Source organism: Spinacia oleracea, chromosome 1, assembly GCF_020520425.1.
Source record: "Spinacia oleracea cultivar Varoflay chromosome 1, BTI_SOV_V1, whole genome shotgun sequence".
NCBI lineage: Eukaryota > Viridiplantae > Streptophyta > Magnoliopsida > Caryophyllales > Amaranthaceae > Spinacia > Spinacia oleracea.
Window position 1 is genome coordinate 68855406 of NC_079487.1, and position 12615 is coordinate 68868020.

The 12615-nt window shown below is 32.8% G+C and overlaps 1 protein-coding gene across 1 annotated transcript; it reads left to right on the top strand.

The window, feature by feature from the left end:
• The first annotated feature begins 5860 nt into the window (after positions 1-5860).
• Positions 5861-9911, top strand: LOC110801391 (aspartyl protease AED3). The gene is made up of 3 exons (XM_022006742.2): positions 5861-6554; positions 7371-7845; positions 9431-9911. Exons 1-3 carry the CDS (start codon positions 6078-6080, stop codon positions 9784-9786), a joined length of 1308 nt encoding a protein of 435 aa, XP_021862434.2. The 5' UTR covers positions 5861-6077; the 3' UTR covers positions 9787-9911.
• The last annotated feature ends 2704 nt before the right edge of the window (positions 9912-12615 follow it).

The window sequence follows — 12615 nt, forward strand, 5'->3', positions numbered from 1 at the left end:
TTCCGTTTCCGGCAATATCATCGTTTCCGGAGTATTCATTTCTTGCCTGTGACGATCTTAGCTCCCACTGAAACCAAGATTCGTCGGTTCCGAATATTCATAGATGGAGTATTTAATGCCATTAAATACTTGATCCGTTTACGTACTATTTGTGTGACCCTACGGGTTCAGTCAAGAGTAAGCTGTGGATTAATATCATTAATTCCACTTGAACTGAAGCGGCCTCTAGCTAGGCATTCAGCTCACTTGATCTCACTGAATTATTAACTTGTTAATTAATACTGAACCGCATTTATTAGACTTAACATAGAATGCATACTTGGACCAAGGGCATTATTTCCTTCATTCTCAAGATATACAGGTTCAATGGACAGTATCCACTATTCTACAACGAGGAAATGATTTCACGCACTGTGACATTCGTAAGGTTGATCGAGAACAAGTCAGTAATGCACATGTGTTGGCGCTATCAGCTATCAACAAAGGCATTTCGTTCGCCACCTTTGCACTGGAACCTGACTAGATTTATTTCATGTCCTTAATTTTGTACTTTTACTGTATGTCAAAAAAAAATAAAAAAAAATAAAAAAAAAGATAACACCCAACTATCTTTGTTCATAAACACTATATATATATATATATATATATATATATATATATATATATATATATATATATATATATATATATATATATATATATATATATATATATATATATATATATATATATATATATATATATATATATATATATATATGCTATTTTTTAGGATATGTTAATTTATTGTCTTCATACACACCTAAACCTAGTAAGATCTCTCTTACATGGAAGTGTGGAACCTCCAATTGACTTAAGCATCGAAGGGTCTATCATCAAATCCTCCCCTAAAACTAGTTAATGTATTGTGTTTGTAGGTACATTCGAACTCAACACAACTTAAGCAAGATCTCTCTCATTCATGATTCAACGATTAAACCTCATTCAAGACTACTTATATCATATCCGGAGCACAAAGTAAATATTTGTGGTTTCATGGGCCAAAAGCTAGCGCCAAACATCCCAAATTGTAGTGATAGGAGAATATATAAACAAGTACGGCACAATGGCAATATGTTAGGAATGTCACACTTTAATAAAGGTGACGTTAAATTATTACTCCATATGTCACTTTTAAGCAAAATCTTCGACCATATTACTCATATGCTCGTGCACCATTACTGGTTCCCACGAGCAAAGGCTAGATTAGTCAATTTATTTGTTTATTCTAATTAGGCCAAGTTCTCTTCGGCGTAAAAAATTAATGTTTAGTAAAAATAAGTTATGTTTGCTGCATATTAAAAACAATAAAATAATACTCCCTCCGTTCCATATTAGTTGTTACACTTACCTTTGCACAAAGTTTTTAGGTGATAAGTGGTTGTTTGGTTATCAATTGTTATTTTATTGAAAAAGTAGATGTGATAGGAGTTAGTGTGGTATTTTTTTTAATTAAATGAGAGAGGGTGTGGGGACAAAAAAAAGTTAGTGGGAAGAGAGAGACAATATAATAATCGTGGGGTCATTCCTAATTTAGAAGTGTAACAACTAATCTGGGACGGCCGAAAAAGGAAAGTGTAACAACTAATCTGGGACGGAGGGAGTAATGATGTTATAAGAATAAGCATATCTCGATGATGCGAACAATTGGATCAACATATACATTATATAATGAATAATTGTTGTGCCGTGGGATACCACTGTCCTAAAAGACGATTCTGCACACTACTACGTTTCCGAGCTAATGCAACGACAATATCTGTTGCATTAGGGCCCAAAAACCGCATTTGACTTGATGTAACAGCTTACTACCATTGCATCCGCCGACGTTGCATATGACCAAATGCAACAACTTTTAGCTCCAATGCAACGATCTTACCAGAACCGTTGCATTAGACGTTTAGCTAATGCGACAGTCAATATTCTATTATTACTCAATTGCAACAGCTAGTGCTAAAACCCAAATGAGTATAAGAATTTGAGAATAATGCTAAAATCCAATGGTGCAATTATTATATAATGGAGTAATTATATATATATATATATAGAGAGAGAGAGAGAGAGAGAGAGACTCGTAAGAACACTTTACTCCATAAGAACACTTCTTAAATTACGGTAAAAACACTCTCTAGACGTAGGATGAAATCAAATCTAACCGCCCAAATTTGATAGGAGAGTAAGGGCATATTCGTCATCTCATCTGCAGACTACTCATTCTTCTTCCTCGTCGGCATTTTCTCTCTCTCTAAACTCTTCCTGCTCTCCACTCCTCACAACTTTCTTTCTCTTCTCTCTTCAATGGCGGGTGATTTTTGACCCAAATTTGCCCGGCGATTGCTGCTTGTAGCCACCACCAACATCCGACCATTTTCGCTCCCCTCTGGCCGCCGCTGCTCGCCACTCTCCGCGGCCGCTGCTCGCCTCTCGCCGCCTCCGCTGCTCGCCTATCGCCGCCGGTCGCAGCAATTCAATCGTCGCGATTCATTCGCCGTCGATCGCAGCAATTCGCTGGTGTTTGAAATCAAAATAGCTGGTGTTTGAAATCGAAATCGATTTCAATTGATTCTTTGATTCTAAAATCAATTCAATTGGCAATTTTGGTAAGATTCTTCGAAATCGAAATTGATTTCAATCGATTTCTCAATTCCAAGCTAAAAATCAATTTCAATCGATTTCTCAATTCAAAAATTAAAATCGATTTCAATTTTGGTGGCCGCGAATCAGATCTCGTTTGAGCGTATATCAGGATTAACATCTCGTTTGAGCGTATTGAATTTGCTTCAAAATTGCAGATATTTTTTAGTGAATTTTGGAAAAGCTCGATTGTGTATTAAATTGAAGAGATGATAGAAATTGCTGAATTTTTGAGATCGTCATGGTTTTGCTGTATATTCGAATGCTAATTTAAAGATTTATTTTTAATTTCTCAAGCGATACAGTGTAACTCACTTCAATTGCAAAATCAAGTCGAAAATTAAGTTAGAACGTGCCTGAATTGATTTAGAACACTGTTGGATGAAGTTAGAACATGCTTGAATAAATTTCGAACACGATTAAATAAAGTTAGTACATGCTTGAATTAATTTAGAACATATTTGAATAAAGTTAGAACATGCTTGAATAAAGTTAAAACATGCTTGAATAAAGTTAGAACATGCTTGAATAAATTTAGAACACTGTTGAATAGATTTAGAACATGCTTGAACAAATTTATAGCATGCTTGAATGGATTTAGAACATGCTTCAATAAATTTTGAACAATGTTGAATAAAGTTATAACATGCTTGAATAAATTTTGAAACACGGTTGAATAAAGTTAGAACATGCTAAAAGCTTGAATAAATTTAGAACATGTTAGAATAAATTTAGAACATGTTTGAATAGATTTAGAATATGCTTAAATAAATTTATAACATGGTTGAATAAATTTATAACATGTTTTATAATTTTAGAACATGCTTGAATTAATTTAGAACATGAGCTTTAAATTTTAGTACATGTATATATGTATGTGTGTTGACTAGGTTCTCATCTTCTAAATTTAGAACATTGTTGAATAAATTTAGAACATGATTGAATAAATTTAGAACATGGTTGAATAAATTAAAACTCGTTGAATAAATTTAGAACATGCTTGAATAAATTTAAAACATGAGCTTGAAAATTTAAAACATGGTTGAAACATGCTTGAATTAATTTAGAACATGAGCTTAAAAATTTAGAACATAGTTGAATAAAATTAAAACATGCTTGAATAAATTTAGAACATGGTTGAACAAATTTAGAACATCGTTGAATAAATTTAGAACATGAGTTTTAAAATTTAGAACATGGTTGAATTAAATTTAGAACATGGTTGAAAAAATTTAGAAATGGTTGAACAAATTTAGAACATGAAGAGTGTAAAAGTGTTCTTGTCGTAAGAAGTATTCTTACATAAGGAGGTGTTCTTACTGGATCCCTCCCCTATTCCTTCGTTCTCATTTACGTGACACAATTGAGTTTTTGACAATATTCACACAAGCTCATTCGACTTGCTTTTGTGATTTATACATAAGAAAAAAACATAGTCGTGTGAGGTCTTATTAGATTTTTCTCAATAAATATTTTTTAAATATCAACTTTTTATTATTTTTTCTTATCCATAATAGAATATATTAATGTTTAAAATTGTGTATTCACAAATATGTCTAAATAATTGTATCATTTAAAGAACAGACAAAGTATATATATTTTTTCCAATATCTATTACTATATACTAAAAGAGACACCAGGAATGACACGTGTCAATTCCTGGTGCAATTTTTTCCCGCCAAAAACCCTTTCCTAAAAAAAAATATTTCCTTTATTCTATTTTTATTTTCTCTCCTTTTGTATAAATTTTTATAAATAGAAAAAATTATAGGATTATTAAATATGACATTATTAGATAATTTTGGTAATATTTAGTCAGATAGTCATATGAATAATAAAAAACATTCTTACTCAATATTTTGTTCATCTTAAGCATATAAATATTTAATTTGGTCAAATCATCATATTAAACATATAAAATATATTATATGTAATAGAGCGAAAATTGTATAACATATGATAAAATGAACATTTTCGAGATTTATTTATTACGCAATAGATACAAGGGATAAACATTTCAGTTAAAAAAGATGATCCATTAATAATTTTTAAATAACCGTACGTGTACGGGACCTAATCTAGTTGGTTTCTATTGCTAACTACGTAGAAGTCTAGAACTAAAGCCATGGAAGTAGAACGAAATTTCACCAAACAATTTACCTCAGACTCCAAGTAGACATCAGATCAGACTGTCCAATTAATTCCAAATGCCTCAGCAATATCACGAGATGCGAATATATTCTTAAAAAAGGATAATTGTTTAAATAACCGAGAATACATCACATATACTTCATATACATATTTGTCTGCTTATTATGTTAAGTGATTAACTAACGCAATTTTGGATCTTACCAAGCATTTTGTACTCGATTTAGATTAGAAAAGAATGTTAACATGCATATTTTAAGTACGCCTTTGCTAATTATAATATGAAATATTTTGGGCATTGATAAACCACATTTGACTATGGGCAAACAAATAGGGACCGAGAAAGTAACAAGTAAGAAGACCGTTAGATATTTTCATAGATTGGAGTATATTCCATTTATTATTTGTATAGTGTTACAATAGTCCTAGCTATATTAATTGGAAAACCTAATGTGACTACAATTATACAATTTGTATCTAAAGAGAATTCTATACTTTGTATATTCTCTTGTTAAATACTACAAGAGTTATCTTACTCACATTTATCTATGAGGTAAACAAAGAGGCCAATGGGCAAATTTTTTTTAATTTTTCTTATTTTTTGTAATTTTTTTTGGTTTTGGTTTCGTATTTAACGTGGATGAATGAATAATAATGGTAATATTGTCTCAATTAAAATTATTGGTTTGACTTTAGTTGCTGTTGTTGGTTCTTGCGGTATTCAGATCGAGTTGGAAAGTTGTGTATTGTGCTGAGAATTTAGAATTGTTGAAAACATACGGTTTGCCATACTAGTACTGTTTCTTGAATTTTCCAGAGTTTTTATTTTTGTTTTGTTTTGGAACCCAAGTAACAATAGGTTGTGCTTAACAACATACTCCCATGTCCCTTCAATTCAATTCATAAGCATAATGTCGGTACGTAAAACCAACACCCGCCTATTATATACTCCAATACTTACAGATTACAATAGAATAATACAAGAGTACATAATAATTTAGAGATATTTAGCATGTTACAACTTTAGCAACTATGACCTAAAAAAGCATGAGCACAGAAAATGGAATACAGACTGTTATCACACACTATCAAGTGCCCACTTAAGTCACTCATACACTGATACACTATTACACTCCCATCCCACATTATTAACATTACATCACTATATATACACACAAGTCACAAGCCTTGATTTATCATCTTATACACCAAACAATAACAATAAGATAGCTAGCAAAAACACATTGCTAGCAATCATGAAGCTTCTCCACTTCACTCCCCTCTTCTTCTTCCTCCTCCTCCAACTCCTTGCCTTTACCCGGGCCCGACCCGATCATTCTTGTAGCATCCCAGACAATAAGGGATCATCAACCCTAAAAGTGTTCCATGTATCAAGCCCATGCTCACCCTTTAAGCCAAAGAAAATGTCATGGGAAGAAAGTGTGATCCAAATGTTTATTGAGGATAAGGCCAGGTTACAATACTTGTCTAGCCTCGTTGCTAGGAAGTCGATTGCTCCTGTGGCGTGGGCTCGACAGTTGATCCAAAGCCCAACCTACATTGTAAGGGTGAATGTTGGGACACCTGCTCAGACATTCCTTATGGCTTTAGATACAAGCAATGATGCTGCTTTGTTGCCTTGTAATGGTTGTGTTGGTTGCGGTACTTCCCTTTTTTCATCGGAGAAATCTACCTCTTTTAAGGCTGTTTCTTGTGGTTCCCAGTGTCAACAGGTACACTTTCTCTTCGATCTCTGCCTCATTTCTTTTCATTTCAATTTTTTTATTCTTTTTATTTTTATTTTCAATGAATTTTGTTGTTATTTGAGAAGCTTATCTTACTTTTTGAGGCCAGATTTGTTACACTTGTTGTATGTTGTGATAAGACTGTTTACAATTTCATAAACAATAAACAACACTTGATTATCGCGTTAGCTGTGTAGTCGTATAGATGACAATTAGTTTAGTTGTTAAATCACATTGTAGTTGTATTTAACATTGATCCCGTACAACATTTGATTTTTATGACTTTGTACGCAAAAATAAAATCAAAGATGATTAGCGGTCATTTTTAAGAAATTATCTTTAGCTAACAAAGGTTTTATCTAGGTAGGTTGTCATTCTTGTATATCTAGTTGTTCTTTGTTAATGGTATCATTTTTAAAGGCAATATAGGAAAGTTTTTTTTTATTAACTTTCTACATTTAGAAATTTAAGCTGTCTACTATTTCGAGGGGACCTTATCTACCATTATGATTAGAAGTTGCAAAAAGTCGTAAAGTTTTATTTGATAAATTTAAGGTATTAATTTTTTGTGCACCATTGTATCAAAGTTCCATGTCACTTGCATCACTAGTTTTACAAATGAGATATTGGCCTTATGATTAAGGTTGATGGTTTGTGTTTGATAAGTCACATGTTCAGCTCCTTTCCTCATTTGTAATTTACGGATCAGAGTATATTGACTGTATTACTTATTTGTACTTAAAAAAAACTTACTAATTTTACAAAATCACTAACCATATTTTACATTTCAACTCACTTATTCAGGTAGCAAACTCTGGTTGCGCCCAAAACTCGTGCACCTTCAACCAGACCTACGGAGGGTCCACAATAGCGGCCACCCTCTCGCAAGACACCGTTGCCCTAGCCCAGGACCCCGTCCCAGGCTACGTGTTTGGATGCATCCAAAAGACAACCGGAGCATCGGTACCCCCACAAGGACTATTGGGTCTTGGACGAGGCCCATTATCACTCCTTTCTCAAACTCAAAGTCTATACCGGTCTACATTTTCCTACTGCTTGCCCAGCTTCAGGTCATCCAACTTTTCAGGGTCCATGAAGCTCGGCCCAGTAGCCCAGCCTAAAAAAATCCATTATACACCATTGCTTCAGAACCCAAAGAGGCCTTCTTTGTACTATGTTAATTTGATTGGAATTAAAGTGGGGAGTAAAACCTTAAGCATTCCACCTGCTGCTTTGGCTTTCAACGCTAACACCGGAGCTGGAACTGTTATTGATTCTGGTACGTACACAATGCAGATTTTTAAATTAATTAAATAAGGATCCTAGAAGTTAAATATGGTCCAATAAGTTCAGTTTATTTCAGGTCCAATAAGTTCAGTTTATTTCAGGTCCTATAAGTTGAAGAAAACATAACCTAAATGCATATAATTGTTAACTCACGTCGTATGAGACTCTGACCACAAATAACCGAGTATATTATATACAGGCCCAGCTACTAATAACAGCAGGGGTGAAGCCTTGAAGATCTATAGAGTGTTTATTTAGTTCATGAAGATGCAAATGTATAATAGTGGCAAGGTAGTCAACTCCTTAAATTTATGAAAATGACTATTAATTCCGGACAAAATAAGTATAGGTGACTACTATTTTCTGCATATATGACCCTATTGCCTACAATAACTCTTCTTTAAGACCCTACAGAGTTGAGTAGTCCATAGTGATGTCTTGTGTAGGTGCCCCCCGTTAATAGTTCTTGGCCTTCTTACATCACCCTTTGGAAAAAAAAACAGTCCTCGAATATAATATAATGTTGTCCTACATCAAGATGTAATTATAATTAAGGTGCGAATGTTGGCACTATCTGTAAAGTGGGAAACAGAAACACACCCGTGATGGGCATCCCCTGATAACCCCATTCTCTAGCCCACTTCTTTCTTTATTTTAGTGCATATGCATAGTGATACCCCAGAGGTACTTGTGGCCAAAATTATTTCTGGACCACCACCATTTTTTATAACCCAGTGTTACTTTTTCTTTTTCTTTTTCTTTTACCCCACTAGAAGTTTATTTTGTCAACTTCACTAATCATGCTCTTATTTTTCTGTATTTTCTTTCATGTACGAAGTTCATAAATAGTTTACATAACACTTCACTTTTCACTACTCTTGGTAATGCTTAAACTGAACAATTAATATCTTTAACCAGCGATAAGTCAAAATAATATAAAAATTAATGCTCAAAAAATATATATTACTCCAATACAAATCTTACAAAATTACAAATGAATATATTTTTTCCTTTAGTATAGATCATAAAACAAACAAAGTAGAATATGAGAATAGTACAAAATGTTGCATACTTGCAACTATAAATAAACGGAAGAAGTATGTTTTAGACAAAATAAGGGTGAGTAAACTCTTGGAATAATGCGTTAAAAGAATGTATCAAGTCTGGATGTGGGTTTAGAAATCCAAGACTCCATATTTTTTCCCAACCAAATAAAATCATGACACATGATCACACTTTATTCTACTTAATTACTATGTAATTTTTAAAGCGTTTAAGTGAGGGTAAGAATAATGTGTAAAGTTAGTTTAAAGTTGATATGACAAAGTCTAGAGTTTAGGGTTGAGCATGAGGGAAAAACTTAATTAATTTATAGTGAATTTCAGATAACCAAGTAGTTAATATTAAAGGTGAATGTGATAATGGATAGATCACAAGTTTCAATTCACTACTTTTGTGTTGAAGGTTAAGGCCAATGTGACAATTGTATTCAAATGTCCCAAGTCCCTACGAACAACAAGTATATTATTATAAGAATTGGATATTGATATTCTTCCATGCAATGAATAATGAATCAGGTACGGTGTACACCCGGCTAGCCCTACCAGCATACACAGCATTGCGGGACGAGTTCAGGCATAGAATGGGAAAGGCTAATGTTACATCTCTAGGTGGATTTGACACATGTTACAGCGTTCCAATAACTATACCATCCATAACCTTCCTTTTCCAAGATATGCAATTGACACTGGATCAGGACAACTTCCTCCTACGCAGTACCTCCACCAGCATCTCGTGCCTTGCTATTGCTGCTGCCCTAGGTGATGCCGGTTCTGCCCTCAATATTATTGCCAATATGCAGCAGCAGAACCACAGGGTTGTCTATGATATCCCCAACAATAGGATCGGTATTTCTCGTGAGACTTGTACTTAGAATTATTTTAAAACAGAGTTAAGGGGGTGTTAATGCTTGTTCATCCCCTGAGGAAAACATATGTATTAGTACAATTGTCCTTATTAATTATCAATTATGTGTTGGGAGTAACCCATTTTCACTAAGCTGGTCCGCCGTCCGTGATGGAAAAAAAAAGAGACAGTTTTTTTTTTCATAAAGTAACTAGTACATGGACAAATAACTCAAACAAGCAAATAAAATAAAATAAATTAAAACAGAGTGCAAATGATCAATAGTTGCCAACCATTATCCCAACCGTTGATAAGTATACATTCTACATCACATTATGGAATAAGTTCTTAAAGAGCTGAGTACGCATTAAGGCTTAAAGCAAATGCAAATGACATGGTCTAAGGCATTGTTTGCCGTCTTTGGTTACAAGTTGTCAGCGGTACGGTTAACTGATTTATTAGCTGATTTAAGTAGCTGATTATATTTAATTATTTGCGTATTAGTATTTGGTACTCCATCTGTCCCTTAATACTTGCACCGTTTTAACTTTTTGCACTATTCACATAATTTACTTTGACCCTATTTTATTTATAATATATGAAAACAAATGTTAGTATATAATATATTGTTGGATTCATCTTAATATATATTTTCAAAATATTAACATTTTATAAGTTTTTATAATATGTAGTTAAATATATTGGTGGTCAAAGTTGTGCATTGACATGCGTGTACGGTCAAAACGGTGCGAGTATTAAGGGATGGAGGGAGTAATAGTTACTCCGTATATCTGTTTCACTGAGTAACCAATAAGCTTATCCAAATAGCTCCTTCTAGAATAGCTTTTCAGGATTCAAAAAGTTGTTTCAAACAACTCCTAACTTGCGGTGAACATCTGTTTTACTTCAATAATCTTCTAATCAAACAGGGTTTGGTTTTTTTTATTTATTTTTGAGTACGGATTTTGCCAAGGCAAAATTTGATATATCAAGGCAATGACACTACTCACTGCCCGAAATTTTCTATTGCCATATATTTCAATTTTTAAAACTGAATCAAATCCTTCCAATTATTTTGTTGCCAAAAATCCAAACCTCAATAAACCAAGGTCAACGTCAGAATTGTTTCACCTTGTTTACGTAATTGAATTCCCCAAATTCTTATATGAGACTGTCCTCACCATCAACTGATGGTGAGACCAATTCACACTTGCGAATTTAGGTAGGTTACTTCTATAGTTTAGATATGTTACTTTTTTATATATAATTTTAGAGGAAGTACTTTTTTTAGTTTAGGTATGTTACTTTTATAGTTTATACATATTTCTTTTATAAGGAGTAGTTTTAGGGGAGATACCTTCTCCGTTTAGGTATGTTACTTCTACAGTTTAGACATGTTACTTTTTTTTTTTTTTTTTTTTTTTTTTTAATTTTAGAGGAATAACTTTTTTTAGTTTAGGTATGTTTCTTCTATAGTTTATACATGTTACTTTTTTTTTATACGGGGTAGTTTTAGGGGAGATACCTTATTATTTTAGGTATGTTACTTCTATAGTTTAGACATGTTACTTTTTTTCTAATAATTTTAGACGAGGTATTTTTTTAATTTAGGTATGTTACTTCTATAGTTTAGACATGCTACTTTTTTTATACGGAATAGTTTTAGGGGAGGTACCTTTTTAGTTTAGGTATGTTACTTCTATAGTTTAGACATGTTACTTTTTTTTATACGGATTAGTTTTAGGAGAGGTACCTTTTTAGTTTATGTATTACTTCTATAGTTTAGACATGTTACTTTTTTTAATAATTGTAGATGAAATACTTTTTTAGTTTAGGTATGTTACTTCTATAGTTTAGACATGTTACTTTTTTTTTATACGGAATAGTTTTAAGGGAGGTACATTTTTAGTTTAGGTATGTTACTTCTATAGTTTAGACATGTTACTTTTTTTATATATAATTTTAAAGGAGGTACTTTTTTAGTTTAGGTATGTTACTTCTATAGTTTAGATCTGTTACTTTTTTTGTATAGTTTTAGGGGAGGTACGCTATTGGTTTCGCGCTCGTCACACCATCAAGTTGATGGTGTGACTGGTCTAACAGGAGACATGCCCATTGAATTCATTACACTTTCTTTCCTTATTTTTATTCTTGGTTTTACAAAACGTTGTTTTAGTTTTATTTTATTTTTGATAACTTTTGGTTGTACTAGTTATAGGCCCTGTTTGGTTAGGAGTTGTTAGCTGTTAGTTGATTTGACTACTTATTAGCCGATAGCTGTTTGTATTAGCGGGTTTGACTAGGTGGTTGAATTAGGTTTTGTGTAAAAGTGTTTGGTAAATTAGCTGTTAGCGGTTTAATATGTCAAATGACCATTAAGGATACTTTGTTTCTTATTAGATTAGACAATAAGTTATTATGTTAATTATCTTCTCTTTATTTTTTAAATAAGCATGGAATAAATAAAACAAAATTATTTTTCCTTTTAAAATATATATATATATATATATATATATATATATTAGAGAGAGAGAGAGAGAGAGAGAGAGAGAGAAGAGAGACTCCAGTAAGAACACTTCTTACGGTGAGAACACTTTTTAGACCGTTGGATTGTTTCTAATCTAACCGCCCAAAATGAATCGATTTTAACAAATCTGGACCTTTATATATATTTACGGTTGGGATTAAAAACCAAAATAATTTTTTTTTTAGAATTTTTTTCGTTAGTTTCGATTCTCTCTCTTCAATACCCCTCTCTCTCTCTTTTTCGAACACCACCACGCTGCCGCCATTGCTCGCCGGTCGCCGCCGTCGTTGCTCACTGCAATTCACTCGTAGCTCGCAGCAATCCAACCAA